The sequence below is a fragment of the Pinus tabuliformis genome, chromosome J (genome assembly GCF_031772625.1).
Source record: "Pinus tabuliformis cultivar Carrire ecotype Pingquan chromosome J, CPIR1, whole genome shotgun sequence".
NCBI classification, from domain to species: domain Eukaryota; kingdom Viridiplantae; phylum Streptophyta; class Pinopsida; order Pinales; family Pinaceae; genus Pinus; species Pinus tabuliformis.
In genome coordinates this window covers 624,844,067-624,860,749 of record NC_142295.1, presented here as the reverse complement: position 1 = coordinate 624,860,749, position 16,683 = coordinate 624,844,067, and the positions used below count along the sequence as shown (strand labels likewise).

The 16,683-nt window shown below is 37.7% G+C and overlaps 1 protein-coding gene across 1 annotated transcript; it reads left to right on the top strand.

Annotated features, from left to right (window-relative positions):
- Positions 1 to 4,600: 4,600 nt before the first annotated feature.
- Positions 4,601 to 5,466, top strand: LOC149228497 (putative disease resistance protein At5g43730). Its single transcript, XM_089380793.1, has 2 exons — positions 4,601 to 5,250; positions 5,370 to 5,466. The coding sequence occupies exons 1-2, from the start codon at positions 4,601 to 4,603 to the stop codon at positions 5,464 to 5,466; spliced, it is 747 nt and encodes a 248-aa protein (XP_089236919.1).
- Positions 5,467 to 16,683: the final 11,217 nt, after the last annotated feature.

Here is a 16,683-nt window from a genome sequence, read left to right as displayed (position 1 = left end):
GGATTCTTTGATGCTTGTTGGTTCGCTTGATGATGCATTCACACATTGCTCCTTGCTTGTATGTTGGTAAGCTTGATAGGTTAGTCCATTAGCGAATGGTGCATGTTTGTCCGTCTGTCCGTTCATGAACACATCTTGCATGTTTGCTCGTCTATCTGTCCGTGAACATATCTTTGCATGATCATCCGTTCGTGAGCATATCTCTTTGCATGCATCGATTTTTTGTCTGTTGGTGAACCTGTCCTTCTGCATGTGCTCCCTTTGTTCATCTCATCTGTCGTCGCGCCATGTTTATTTATGTACCTGTATTTGCAGTCACTCATGACGAGATGACATCAAATCCAAAAACCTCCTAATCTACCATGATACATGATCATTTCGGATGCAGGTGACCGGGAGAGGAGACAAGGTTGTGAGCTGGGATGGAGGATCTAGGCACTGCTGATGAAAACTGCGCAGGAGTCACTAGGTGATGAAGATGGGAAATTCGAATCGACAATGACTGTTCGCAGGTTCTGGCTCAGCTAGAGGACAAAACTAAGCAGTTTTTTAGAGGAATAGTTTGGGCTGCAGAAAGGCTGGTCAGGCAAGATCTGTGCAATTTTCTGAACGAGTAGGCAGCGGGAGCTTGGCAGAAAAACTGTGCAATTCCTGAGGGGAACTAGCAGTCAACTTTTGGCTCACTGGTAGCAAAAACTACGCAGTTACTAAGTGGAACTGTTAGTCGGCTCTCGGGAGCTGTTGGCGGGAAAAATTGCGTTGATGCTAGGAGGCTGACCTGTTGGTCACCTCTGCACATTTTTTGAGCTAAGCGAACTACTGGGCAACAGAGGAATTTCTCATGAAAACTGCAAAATTTTCTTGGTGAGTAGTCGGTCAATTGTCGGGAGGGCTGGCTGGAAAAACTACGCAATTTTCTGAGGGAGACAAGTACGAGCACTTGGTGTATGTTCGGCCTGTCTGTGCAACTTTCTCAGTAAATGGAGCAGGAAATTTCTGCAGCCTCTGCGCAATTCTTTAGGGGACTCAGTCCCAGGGTGGCTTCCAGGTCAAACTCTCCAGTTGACCAACATGAAGGTTGATTGATTTTCTTGCGGACAATGCAACTTGAAATAGCTTGCTTGGGGCTTCTGCGCTGTTCTGGGTGATAGTCGATCGAGTCAACGATGGGGTGATGGTCTGAAAATCAGAGGGGAATCCGGTCATCAGAACTTCAGCAAAGTGACTAAGTGTGCGAACAAGTGAAAGATGCATACATAATCTTGCAAACACATACTTACATGACTTGACAACGAGATGACTCAAACTATCCAGACACACATGCCTAACATGACTGACCGACGGTGTAAGTGACAAGTGCAAAACTTATGATTGATCATTGGTCGACCATGACGACTCTTGTGCTACAGTGTATGTGACTCCGTGTGTGAGTGCAACAAATGTTTACATAGCGAACACAACAAGTACAGATGGAGCGAAGACCCTGAGTATAACCAGAACATGGTCACAAGCATGACATTGACACCAACATGCAAAACTTGGATGAAATGATCAAGAAAGGTGGGTGCAAAGACTCACACGAGCTCATGGAGTGAACCCGAGTGTGCGCAGCCATCAAGTGAAACTCTCAAGGAAGGCTCCGAATTTGGGTGCAGGCCAAAATTTTGGAGGGTGATTGTAGCTGCTACAACAAGTTCGAAAAAGTTATAACTCAAAAACAGATTAAGGGCCACCAAACAGAGTTCCTTCGTGCAAAACAAGGGCATGCCCGGAGTGTTAGTCACTTCTGTTATTAAAGCTAGGGAAGTAGGCTCCTAATAAATATACAACTATCATAATGCATGAATTGAGTAACTAGCTCTAGCTTCTAGGAAATAAAATTCCCTCCAATGTATGAAGGGCATAAATAAATCTCACTTACCTTAGAATGAAACGAGAAAAAAATTAATGCTAAAGCATTCTAAGAAATTCCAAATTTTGACTTTTAAGATCTGTATATTGTAAAAAAGTAGTACCTGGAAACAAGGATGGCAGTGATATGGTTGTACCACCGAGATACACTAGGACACTTAGGTCTAGGGGCTTTGCCATACACTAGAGAAAAACTTGCGTAGCTGATAATTATTATATCTACAATGGCTAACATTTGATCAAAATCCATGCTTGCAAAGCATGAAATCACAACCCTAAGCACTAAAAAAGTTCTTGCATGAACTAGGTGGCTCTGGGCGGCTCTCCATTATAGAGAGAAATTAAGGCAAAAAACACAACAAACCAAACAAAAGAGCATTGTAAACATGTTTTAAACTAGGGAAGTTATGTATTGTATGCAGCCATTCTACAAATAATAATAGTGATACACAGGGGCACGTGGGTTACATGCATGTTATTTGTTTTATTATTTTTATTTTTTTTTAAATATAATATATGGATTGTTAAGTATATGGTTGTTTAACGTCCAAAAACATGGGAAACATGCCTGTAGAAGGTCATATTGACACAATAGTCACTTATTTTTTGTGTTATTCTAATGTGTTATACCAACCAAGGTGAGATTTCTTCCTTTAATATTGGAGTGGATTCTTCATGCAGTTCAGATCAGAGGAGTTGGCATTGTTGAATTGAACTTTCTTCCTTAAATATTGGAGTGGATTGTTCATACAGTTTAGATCAAAGGAGTTGGAATTGTATATTCAGCAAGACTTATCGCACTTTACTGCACTTCTATATACCAGCCCTCGCCTAAATCCAAGTAAATAAATCCTTACGATTTCAATACAAAAATTGTCTTCCCCTTTCATTTTTGAAAACAATTTTAAGGTTGTTCTTACTGTAATAGGTGAAGATAAATATGTCAGCTCTTGAAGACATTAAGGATAACAGATTTTGCTTCACACTAGTTAAGGAAGAATCATTCTATTTTTCCTCTACTACTGTGCACATAGTAAAGATGGCTAGATTTCTTGTGCTTCATAATTTGGGTCAAGTTATTTGTGTGAAATTATTTGGATGAATTTTCTTCATTAGGTCAGGTTATTTATGTGTGAAATTAATTGGATGACTTTTCTTCTCTGCATTGCACTGCAAATTCCACACTATGGGAATTGTGAATCAAACTCCAAGCTAAACTTGTAGTAGGAGTGTAAATGGAGCCATACCCATACCCAAAACACTGGCAATTGGGACCACCATGTGGAGAGCAAATGCATTCGCATATACAAAGCATGTAACCAAAACAAAGTTGCAGAGCGTGTAACCTGAGAAAAGTTTTCCCTATTTGGTATATCAAGCAAGTCTTTTATTCATATGCCTTTGTGATCAAGATTCCAAATATTGGCATTTGTAAGGACTTTTGATAGTTGCAACAACTTCCAAGAAAAAATAAATTATTTATTGTCTAACACAATTCATGGATTAAACCAATGTTACAACTAGCATTTGCACCACATGTTGCAAAGAAAACGCCGTAAGGCAATGATGAGAAACAATAGCATAGAAGAAAGAAGTCAAAAGTTTATGCAATTTTGTTTCTTTATTGATGTTTTTTTTATCATATGTTATGTTTCAGGGAGATTCCAACGGGGATATCTTCAAAGTGAAGGATTTATGAAATTTTTTGAAATTTTTTTGCCTGGATTCCGACCACTTTTGGCGGTCCAGGCAATTCCTCCGCCTCGATAAACGCCTCCGGAAATATCACGGGCGGCTCTGCTAGCTCGTGCTCATTCGGAAACAACCTTTGATTCTGGCAGTCACTTAAAGCGCCTTTTGACTATTTCACTTACTCTACAAATCTAGTCAACAGCTTTAAAACTTTTGACTATTTAATTGACTTTCGAAATTTAATCAACCCTGGCATTCTGGATCTACATAATCTCAAGGGTTTGAGGCAATTGGAGATCATTGAATGTCCTAGAGTAAGTTTGTTTCCAACAGAATTTGGTCACAAAGGAGCATTTCCTCTTCTGGAAACATTTTCTCTTGCTTGGCTACCTACATTAAAGGAGTTGCCTGTAATAGAGAAAGGTGCAATGGCTTCACTTAAAATATTTAATATAATGGCACGTACAACATTAAATATATTACCAGAGAGTTATATGGATCTGAAGACACTTCAGAAAGTAAGAATTTTTGGTTGTCCAATAAGAAATATAGGAACTAGAGAGAACACTAATGTAGAAGTGATGGCAATGTGTATGGTAGACATGGAAGAAATTACAAAGAGATATTCCCAATTGTGATATAATAGGGAAAGTTGGTTGTATGGTGAATTTTGGTGCAATGAGCTCTTCTTCTTCAAGTACTTCCCATGGCCCTGTTGTTCTAACAGGCTCTGCAAAGATGAAATTGATCGAAGAGCCCCTTATAGTGGGACAGGATAAAGAATTTTCAATTCTCGAAAAGTTGGTGTTGTTGACAAGGGTGGATCCGGAAAAACTCTTCTTTTGAAGACGCTCTTCAATAGCCAAAAGGTACGCAGTAATTCTAAGGATGGTTTATTACTTTGGCTCACTGTTTCCCAAAGTCCCTCTTTTACAAGTCTTAGAAATGCACTCCGTACCCAAATAGCCACACAAAAAATGTAAATTTGGGCGAAAATATGAACGAAGAAGAGGTAAAGCGATGGTTGAATCAGACAGTGCACCAGAGCACCGGGCTTATTCTGTTCTTAGATGATGTATGGGGATGCAATGCTGCAGAATTGTTAGAGGAATTAGGTGTACTGTGCCCTGTAAGGAACCACTCCACCTCCAAAGTCATTGTCAATTCCAGGGTTCGCGCTGCACTCTTAAAAACAGGTGTCGCAGATAAATACACAATAACAATGGAGGACTTGTCGGAAGATGAGAGTTGGAAGTTGTTTGCTTGTCACACTTTTCCATATAATAATGGAAATCTGCCAGCAAACATAGAAGAGGGAAAAGCCAAGCTTGTGTGTAAAAGGTGCAGAGGGCTTCCCCTCGCTATCAAAGTGGTTGGCAGGGCAATGGCCGGGAGTACTCATCCACGACAGTGGGAATGGGCTGTCCAAAGGCTGCCAAACGTGGACAATGTGTACAATTGTGTTAGGTTGAGTTATGATGCACTCAGCTATGAGGATACTGACATGCAATTGTGCTGTTTATATGGAAATCTGCCAGCAAACATAGAAGAGGGAAAAGCCAAGCTTGTGTGTAAAAGGTGCAGAGGGCTTCCCCTCGCTATCAAAGTGGTTGGCAGGGCAATGGCCGGGAGTACTCGTCCACAACAGTGAGAATGGGCTGTCCAAAGGCTGCCAAACGTGGACAGTGTGTACAATTCTGTTAGGTTGAGTTATGATGCACTCGGCTATGAGGATGCTGACCTGCAATTGTGCTTTTTATGTGTAGTTGCAAGCATCTTGGAAGACGCAGTCGTTCATGTCCAGTTGGCGATTTAGGTATGGATAGGGGAAGGCTTAATTGCCAAGAAGACGTTGGAACATGAGCATCGACCCGCTTATGATCCATTCGAGCTGGGAAGATATTATCTCAACATTTTAGCAGATCATTGTTTGATCGAGCCAATGATGAGAGACTTTGATGGGAAAGTACTCTGTTTCAGGGTGCATGACTCCCTGCGTGATATGGCAATCCGAATCGCAGAGGAGGAAGAAAATTTCTACTGCCGTGTGGGTAATGGTTTGACAGCTGTGAATGAAAATGAGTGTTTGGGATGCATTCGGATTTTTTTGAGTGAGAACAGATTGACTTCTTTCCCCTAATCACATTGTCTAGATATGCTCATTGCTTCTCAGTGGAAATCCATATTTAACAAAGATCCCAACAAGGGTGATCAGGAGTATGATCTCCCTTAAGGCGTTCTCTTTAAGTGGGACGTCATTGAAATCATTGCCAAAGAGTATTGGGTGTTTGGAGCAGCTAATATATTTGGGTTTAAGACACATGCCCATCAATACGTTACCTGCATCTTTTACCAGTCTTGTAAATCTGGAGATCCTTGATCTTTCCTATTCTGCCATCCAAGAATTACCGTCCGCCATCCATATGCTGTGATATTTAAGGAAATTAATCTTGGAGGGATGTAGAGATCTGTAATTTCTACCTCCCTGTATCTCAGGGCTTACCTCTTTGGAGCATTTGGAAACTTATGGTTGCAAGGCTTTTTTGGAAGAAAGATAAGAATACCAGATGAAAAAAAAACAGCTTCTATCAACAAATTGGCAAGTTTAACACAACTTAAAACATTACAACTACAAAATAATGAGGAAATTATTAGTGATGGCACACTGGGAAAGATGACTCAAATGAACTCCCTCACATTGTCACTCATAAAGCTGGAAATTCTACCCAACGATATAAGAAACATGTCAAAATTGAGAAGACTGGTATTATTAGAATACTTTCACTTGGTTAAAATGGATTATAATTTTTATGACTTTCAATATTTGGGCTATCTTAAATTTGTTGGTTGTCATTTCTTGGAAGAACTTCCACATCTACATAAACTCAAGGGTTTGAGGCAATTGGAGATCATTGAATGTCCTAGAATAAGTTTGTTTCCAACAAAATTTGGTCGCAAAGGAGCATTTCCTCTTCTGGAAACATTTTCTCTTGCTTGGCTACCTACATTAAAGGAGTTGCCTGTAATAGAGAAAGGTGCAATGGCTTCACTTAAAATATTTACTATAATGGCATGTACAACATTAAATATATTACCAGAGAGTTATATGGATCTGAAGACACTTCAGAAAGTAAGAATTTTTGGTTGTCCAATAAGAAATATAGGAACTAGAGAGAACACTAATGTAGAAGTGATGGCAATGTCTATGGTAGACATGGCAGAAATTACAAAGAGATATTCCCAATTGTGGGATAAAAGGGAAAGTTGGTTGTATGGTGAATTTTGGTGCAATGAGCTCTTCTTCTTCAAGTACTTCCCATGGCCTTGTTGTTCCAACAGGCTTTGCAAAGATGAAATTCTTCTTCAAGTACTTCCCATGGCCCTGTTGTTCCAACAGGCTCTGTAAAGATGAAATTGATCGAAGAGCCCCTTATAGTGGGACAGGATAAAGCATTTTCGATTCTCGAAAAGTTCCGGAAAAAATCTTCTTTTGAAGACGCTCTTCAATATCCAAAAGGTACGCAGTAATTCTAAGGATGGTTTATTACTTTGGCTCACTCTTTCCCAAAGTCCCTCTTTTAAAAGTCTTAGAAATGCACTCCTTACCCAAATAGCCACACAAAAAAAGGTAAATTTGGGCGAAAATATGAACGAAGAAGAGGTAAAGCAATGGTTGAATCAGACAGTGCACCAGAGCACCGGGCTTATTCTGTTCTTAGATGATGTATGGGGATGGAATGTTGCAGAATTGTTAGAGGAATTAGGTGTACTGTGCCCTGTAAGGAACCACTCCACCTCCAAAGTCATTGTTAGTTCCAGGGATCGCGTTGCACTCTTAAAAACAGGTGTCGCAGATAAATACACAATAACAATGGAGGATTTGTCAGAAGATGAGAGTTGTATGTTGTTTGCTTGTCACACTTTTCCATATAATAATGGAAATCTGCCAGCAAACATAGAAGAGGGAAAAGCCAAGCTTGTGTGTAAAAGGTGCAGAGGGCTTCCCCTCGCTATCAAAGTGGTTGGCAGGGTAGTGGCCGGAAGTACTCATCCACAACAGTGGGAATGGGTTGTCCAAAGGCTGCCAAACGTGGACACTGTATACAATTGTGTTAGGTTGAGTTATGATGCACTCGGCTATGAGGATGCTGACCTGCAATTGTGCTTTTTATATGGAAATCTTCCAGCAAACATAGAAGAGGGAAAAGCCAAGCTTGTGTGTAAAAGGTGCAGAGGGCTTCCCCTCGCTATCAAAGTGGTTGGCAGGGCAATGGCCAGGAGTACTCATCCACAACAGTGGGAATGGGCTGTCCAAAGGCTGCCAAACGTGGACAGTGTGTACAATTCTGTTAGGTTGAGTTATGATGCACTCGGCTATGAGGATGATGACCTGCAATTGTGCTTTTTATGTGTAGCTGCAAACATCTTGGAAGACGCAGTCGTTCATGTCCAGTTGGCGATTCAGGTATGGATAGGGGAAGGCTTACTTGCCAAGAAGACGTTGGAACATGAGCATCGCCCCGCTTATGATCCATTCAAGCTGGGAAGATATTATCTCAACATTTTAGCAGATCATTGTTTGATCGAGCCAATGATGAGAGACTTTGATGGGCAAGTACTCTGTTTCAGGGTGCATGACTCCCTGCGTGATATGGCAATCCGAATCGCAGAGGAGGAAGAAAATTTCTACTGCCGTGTGGGTAATGGTTTGACAGCTGTGAATGAAAATGAGTGTTTGGGCCGCATTTGGCTTAATCACATCGTCTACACAAATATGCTCATTGCTTCTCAGTGGAAATCCATATTTAACAAAGATCCCAACAAGGGTGTCAGGAGTATGATATCCCTTAAGGCGTTCTCTTTAAGTGGAACGTCATTGAAATCATTGCCAAAGAGTTTTGGGTGTTTGGAGCAGCTAATATATTTGGGTTTAAGACACATACCCATCAATAGGTTTTACCTGCATCTTTTACCAGTCTTGTAAATCTAGAGATCCTTGATCTTTCCTATTCTGCCATCCAAGAATTACCGTCCGCCATCCATATGCTGAGATCTTTAAGGAAATTAAGCTTGGAGGGATGTAGAGATCTGCAATTTCTACCTCCCAGTATCTCAGGGCTTACCTCTTTGGAGCATTTGGAAACTTACGGTTGCAAGGTTCTTTGGAAGAAAGATAAGGATACCAGATGGAAAAAAAACAGCTTCTATCAACAATTTGGCAAGTTTAACACAACTTAAAACATTACAACTACAAAAAAAATGGGGAAATTATTAGTGAGGGCACACTGGGAAAGATGACTCAAATGAACTCCCTCACATTGTCACTCATAAAGCTGGAAATTCTACCCAACGATATAAGAAACATGTCAAAATTGAGAAGACTGGTATTATTAGAATACTTTCACTTGGTTAAAATGGATTATAATTTTTATGACTTTCAATATTTGGGCTATCTTAAATTTGTTGGTTGTCATTTCTTGGAAGAACTTCCACATCTACATAAACTCAAGGGTTTGAGGCAATTGGAGATCATTGAATGTCCTAGAGTAAGTAAGTTTCCAACAGAATCTGGTCACAAAGGAGCATTTCGTCTTCTGGAAACATTTTCTCTTGCTTGGCTACCTACATTAAAGGAGTTGCCTGTAATAGAGAAAGGTGCAATGGCTTCACTTAAAATATTTACTATAATGGCATGTACAACATTAAATATATTACCAGAGAGTTATATGGATCTGAAGACACTTCAGAAGGTAAGAATTTTTGGTTGTCCAATAAGAAATATAGGAACTAGAGAGAACACTAATGTAGAAGTGATGGCAATGTCTATGGTAGACATGGAAGAAATTACAAAGAGGTATTCCCAACTATGGGATAAAAGGGAAAGTTGGTTGTATGGTGAATTTTGGTGCAATGAGCTCTTCTTATTCAGAAAGCTTAATACCATTATATGATTTATGATTTATGTTTTGGCCATTATCTTTATTTATTATCAAATTTTAGACAAAAATGTTTGACATTATAGAAATGAGCTTGATAAATAGTTCATAATTCTTTATAATTCTTTAGATTTTTATGACAATTTCAATTTATTTATTTTTTTTAATCTCGAACTTTAAAAAAAACAATTTCAATTTCTTAATCTCTAACTTTAAAAAAAACAAGAAGACGGAAATTCACTTGTACATGGCTATGAAAAAGGATGAGAAATACCGGAGAAAAAGAGTGAATCTAGGGAAAAAGAAAAAAAAACAGAGGGGTCCATCTCAACAGCTTTTAAAATGACACTCCCCTGCAAGAAATAAATGTTTATTTGCAATGTCATAATGTATTAATCTTGTTATAGAAAAATATTCAATTGAATGACCAACCTCAAGGCCTTGGCCCAGTGAAATGGTATTCACGTCTCCATAGAGTAGAGCAGCTTCACATAGTTTTATCTCTTTGTGCAACTCTTTCAGATGCCCCCACTTCGGTTGCCTTATATTGCCTATAAGGATTACAGAGTACCACGATTATAGAGGTATATATTTTATTTGTTTTTAGTTTGGAGAATGATTTTTATAGATTATTTTTAGCTAAGATACAAGGCTGTGAGGGGCACATCTACACTAAAAGTCACTCAGAATTTACACTCAGCATCATCTAACTTAATAGAAGACCAATCACTTTACTACTTGGGCTAGAGCACAATCCGATAGGCACAGAGTACAACAAATTAAGCAAATATGGAACAGAGTACCAAAATTTCCAAATATGGACTCACAATGGTTCCTATCTTTTCAAATTGTGAAAGGATAATTGAACCAGACTAAATTTTCAGTGCTATACAATCATGGTGCATATAATCCCCCACCTTACCCCCACCCCAAAAAAACAACACTCACACAGTTTCAGTGCAGACATCCAAGCCTTTTTAAGTGAAAGCTTATGCAAGAATCTCTCATCAAATTTACAATACTTTGGATGACTATTTGAATTTGAAATCTGCTATACTTCAGATTGTAGCAGAGGCTTCTCATAGAAAACTATACCGTCCACGCCCAATTGGATGCATCAACGAAAAACACATTCACTAATGTCCTCATAGATGAAATCACACATTCCTGTGGACGTTGCTGAGAAAGGAAACACATACATCAGAATTCTTTGTAGAATATACTGTTGCCTGCATATTCAACATAAGTTTGATGCCTACAGTCAGTGATTAGTTTCCGTCTCAACAACTTTTAAAACGACACTCCCTTGCAAAAAATAAACGTTTATTTGCAATGTAATAATATAACAAATATTTAGATTTCAGTCACTTTCCTGAATATAATTGATTGGCAACTTGTGATAAGGAATCACCAACTTACTAATAACTACATGTGAATTATGTCATTGGAACTTACTTTTGAATGTAGGGAGATGCTAGTCATTACTTGAAGAAGAAGTAGTGTCCATGTGATGAAAAATATGTTCAGGACGCATGATGCTTTTGGAGCATACCAAATGTACATCAGTATGATTCCAACCAGGGAAGCAGCATAGGCCATCGTTGACATTGTAATTACTAGGATCCGACTCTGTGAAATTAAATTTTCTTTGTTCATCAGTTTTATGCCATATACGAAAACTGGGCGATAAAATAAATGTCATGATAAGGAGAAAATGGATCTCAATTAAAGAACAAAAAACTCTTAGATTAATAGCTTTTAAACAGGGGAGGTGGAAATTTGAATATGTTTTTGGATGCATTATAATCGATGTTTCCATGAGTTATAAAATTCAAATTTAGTACATTGGCATGTCAATTCAATATATAGAGTTGTGTTGAGTTGTGGAACAGATAAGGCAAGTTCTGTATTTTTAAGTTGGGATTTCAAGTAACAAAGTAAACGCCCATCTTCTGCTTATTCAGAAAGCTTAATACCATTATATGATTTATGATTTATGTTTTGGCCATTATCTTTATTTATTATCAAATTTTAGACAAAAATAATTGACATTATAGAAATGAGCTTGATAAATAGTTCATAATTCTTTATAATTCTTTAGATTTTTATGACAATTTCAATTTTTTTTTATCTCGAACATTAAAAAAAACAATTTCAATTTCTTAATCTCTAACTTTAAAAAAAAACAAGAAGACGGAAATTCACTTGTACATGGCTATGAAAAAGGATGAGAAATAGCGGAGAAAAAGAGTGAATCTAGGGAAAAAGAAAAAAAACAGAGGGGTCCATCTCAATAACTTTTAAAATGACACTCCCTTGCAAGAAATAAATGTTTATTTGCAATGTCATAATGTATTAATCTTGTTATATAAAAATATTCAATTGAATGACCAACCTCAAGGCCTTGGCCCAGTGAAATGGTATTCACGTCTCCATAGAGTAGAGCAGCTTCACATAGTTTTATCTCTTTGTGCAACTCTTTCAGATGCCCCCACTTCGGTTGCCTTATATTGCCTATAAGGATTACAGAGTACCACGATTATATAGAGGTATATATTTTATTTGTTTTTAGTTTGGAGAATGATTTTTATAGATTATTTTTAGCTAAGATACAAGGCTGTGAGGGGCACATCTACACTAAAAGTCACTCAGAATTTACACTCAACATCATCTAACTTAATAGAAGACCAATCACTTTACTACTTGGGCTAGACCACAATCCGGTAGGCACAGAGTACAACAAATTAAGCAAATATGGAACAGAGTACCAAAATTTCCAAATGTGGACTCACAATGGTTCCTAGCTTTTCTCATTGTGAAAGGATAATTGAACCAGACTAAATTTTCAGTGCTATACAATCATGGTGCATATAATCCCCCTCCTTACCCCCGCCCCAAAAAAACAGCACTCACACAGTTTCAGCGCAGACATCCAAGCATTTTTAAGTGAAAGCTTATGCAAGAATCTCTCATCAAATTTACAATACTTTGGATGACTATTTGAATTTGAAATATGCTATACTTCAGATTGTAGCAGAGGCTTCTCATAGAAAACTATACCGTCCACGCCCAATTGGATGCATCAACGAAAAACACATTCACTAATGTCCTCATAGATTAAATCACACATTCCTGTGGACATTGCTGAGAAAGGAAACACATACATCAGAATTCTTTGTAGAATATATTATTGCCTGCATATTCAACATAAGTTTGATGCCTACAGTCAGTGATTAGTTTTAGTTTCCATCTCAACAACTTTTAAAACGACACTCCCTTGCAAAAAATAAACATTTATTTGCAATGTAATAATATAACAAATATTTAGATTTCAGTCACTTTCCTGAATATAATTGATTGGCAACTTGTGATAAGGAATCACCAACTTACTAATAACTACATGTGAATGATGTCATTGGAACTTACTTTTGAATGTAGGGAGATGCTAGTCATTACTTGAAGAAGAAGTAGTGTCCATGTGATGAAAAATATGTTCAGGACGCATGATGCTTTTGGAGCATACCAAATGTACATCAGTATGATTCCAGCCAGGGAAGCAACATAGGCCATCGTTGACATTGTAATCACTAGGATCCGACTCTGTGAAATTAAATTTTCTTTGTTCATCATTTTATGCCATATACGAAAACTGGGCGATAAAATAAATGTCATGATAAGGAGAAAATAGATCTCAATTAAAGAACAAAAAACTCTTAGATTAATAGCTTTTAAACAGGGGAGGTGGAAATTTGAATATGTTTTTGGATGCATTATAATCGATGTTTCCATGAGTTATAAAATTCAGATTTAGTACATTGGCATGTCAATTCAATATATAGAGTTGTGTTGAGCTGTGGAACAGATAAGGCAAGTTCTGTATTTTTAAGTTGGGATTTCAAGTAACAAAGTAAACGCCCATCTTCTGCATTACTCAAATTTTCTTCACTTTCTTCACTTACTAAGGATGCTTCTCGTATTCGTTGATATGGTCATGAGGCCAATATGTGTGTATATCTGTAGATAGACAGGGCTTTATTTTTCTAATCCTACTTAAATGTTCTTGATTATGTTATCTCCTGATTTTTGACAAGATCCAAGAAAGCAAACTCTAAACCAAATCTACATATTGGAACTAAATGATAAATGGCCAAATGAATCTCAATTTAGCTATTAATAGCCATATGCCTTATCTGCATCTCGACTATTTCTATGTTTTTGAATTTCCTTATAGGTTATTTTACCCATTAACATAATTAATACCAGTTCGTCATCCAGTAATTTTCCTTTTCTTTCCACTCTGTAAAAGGAATTTTTTGTCCAATCTAGGGATGGCTTCAGCTGGATGAAACTGATGGTAAAAAAATCTCCCAAATTCAAACTTCAATTTTTTAACATATCCATCTTCCTTGAAGTTAAAAGAAAAAAAACCGTGAACATGAGGGGAAAGAGTTGTACCATCGTTCAACATTTTTCTCCAATACCCAATATAATAATTCCCCCCGGTGATAAAATTGATCACACTGAAAAGTTGTATGATGAGAAATATCCTACCAAAAAAGGAGAAATTTTGGCCCTGGTTAGTATTCCTTAACAAGCAATTAATTTTAGCCTATAAGATAGAAAACATAATATCCATTTAGTGATTGATCAAACTATATCACCCAAATGTAACCAATGTAATCTTGAATTTACCATGGACAAATAGCATAGCATATACATATTCTCTTTTGGAAGACAAAGGTTATCTAGTCGTAGTATTTAGGTTAAAATTGCAAAAAACATTTTGATGACGTAGGTGATTGCTGTACGGGGATTTGTTAGATATCATTGAACTAGTGAAACATTGGGTGAAAATATCACCAACCCCCACCCCTGGATTTGTCATCAACAGTTTTCTACAAATCAGCAAATGTAAAATTGATTCTCCAGAAGTTAATTTATCCAAGGAGATTGTTTGTGTACTTAAAAGGCACATTGTTTCCAAAAAAAACGTGAAATGTAAAATTGATTCTCTAGAAGTTAATTTATCCAAGCAGATTGTTTGCGTACTTAAAAGGCACATTGTATCAAAAAACGTGAAAGAAGAGAAGCATACCCGGCACCAAATCTAGCAACTTCACCTGCATCAATAGTTACAAAGACGTTAGTTTATGATACGCATTTTATGAAGTCCATGTTTGGGCAATTTTGATGTCTAATTGCAATTTGCCACAAAGTCATGAAACCTATCTAATTTAAGCAGAAACAGAGTAAAAATTGATAATTTGAACCAAATTTAGTATTGAAATAGATTGCTGAGAATCATTTTAAGTAAACTCACCATAGAATTGAATAAAAACAGATGGAATAAAAAAGGGGATCACCATCAGAGCAATCCACATAAGGCTCTTCAAGGGCCACCATCCTATGCCACGAGTCATGACATTCATGCAACTTCGTAGTTCCAGCTTGAGTGGGCCTAATGGTTAAGAGCATGTGTTTCCTCCTAAGAGGTCACAGGTTCAAAACCAGAGGGGGGTAGAGTATGTATGCCTTCGTAGACTTAGCAGTCAAATCGCTGCGCGGAGGTGGGTCCCTTGTCCCACAAACAAGGGGGTCTCATACACCAATTTGGTGTCTGCCTTGGCTGTGACCTTAAAAATGGATATTATTATTATTATTATTATTAAGAAACATAGCGAAATAAAATATATCTGAGGTGATGTTAAGGTAAACAGTTCAGATTCCAGAGTCCTATCGCTATGGTCCAATACTGTTGGGGAAAATAACGTGCTTGACATCGCACGAAGTGCCCGAGACGCATGTGCCACTTATAGTCAAATGGCATCGATACGCGGATATGATTTTATGTAAGTTATGTTGCCGTGGTCATGCATTTGAAAATTGCCAAGGCCACTTGCATGTTAAAGCCCCCAGAAATAATCTGGTTTGTAACCAATGGGTGGTTAGTTCTGCGTGATGAGGCACCGAATTAGAAGTCGGTTGGGAGGAAACCAACTCATGCAATCTGTGCACTGTGAAAGGCAAGGCCTAAAAATATGAGCAGACACATTGTTTTCATTAATATCAAACATTCACACAAATGTTGTTTCCTTCACCTAGATGTCATTTCATATCAAACAGTCAGACGCATGTTAATTCCTGAAACTCCAAGTATTGATAACAAAATAGACTCAAAAGCAAGCGTAAAACCAGGGATCTGAGTCAGATCGAGGATGTCTTTGGATGTAACAAAGCGTTTACTGGCCAACACAAAGGCCATGGACGATAGTTAAATACATCAAAGTGTAGATTTATTGGTCTATCTCATATCTGCAGGTTAGAATTCAGGGATATTTTAGAAATTTACCATTTAAATAAAAATAAAAATATTATAAATTCAAATTAGGCTATAATGATATTTCTCAAAATTCAAATAATTCAGTTGGAATACTTCTAAATTTCAAAATATTTTCAAAATTTACAATGGAGTTAAATTCAGGTTAAATAGACTTAAACCTTTACATGTATCTTGATTAAATTGAGAATATCAGCTGTACCATCTTGGAATTTTGCAGATGTCAAAGATGAGCGCTGCTTCTCTTTTCTTTGTTGTTGTGAGTGTTCTTCTGTGCAATATACTGCACAGATCGGAATCCAAATGTAATCCAAAGTCGACAGTAGATTTTAGCAGAAAGAATTTCCCCCCTGGATTTGTATTTGGCACGGCCTCCTCAGCATTCCAGGTTCAAAATTTTCATTGGAACTCTACCTTTTCGCCTTGTATGAATATTCTGATGCTGAGCCATTTATGCTAATGTGCCACTTTGCAGTACGAGGGTGCAGTAGAAGAAGATGGGAGAGGACCCAGTGTATGGGATACCTATTCTCATAAAATTGGTATTGGTTTCCAAGAGCAAGCTGTGATCTTAGTCCCTTTTAATCCCTTTTTTGGTGCAAACAGTATAAACCATTTAAAATCATGTGAACACCATTGCTTTTACAGGGAGTATACTGGATTCCAGCAATGCAGACATTGCAGTCGACCACTATCATCGTTACAGGGTCAAATTTCCAACCTCCCAATAAAACCCTGCTGTAAGAAGGAATGTGTGTAGGGTAATAATCATATTTGAATACGTTGTGCAGGAAGATATCGGGCTAA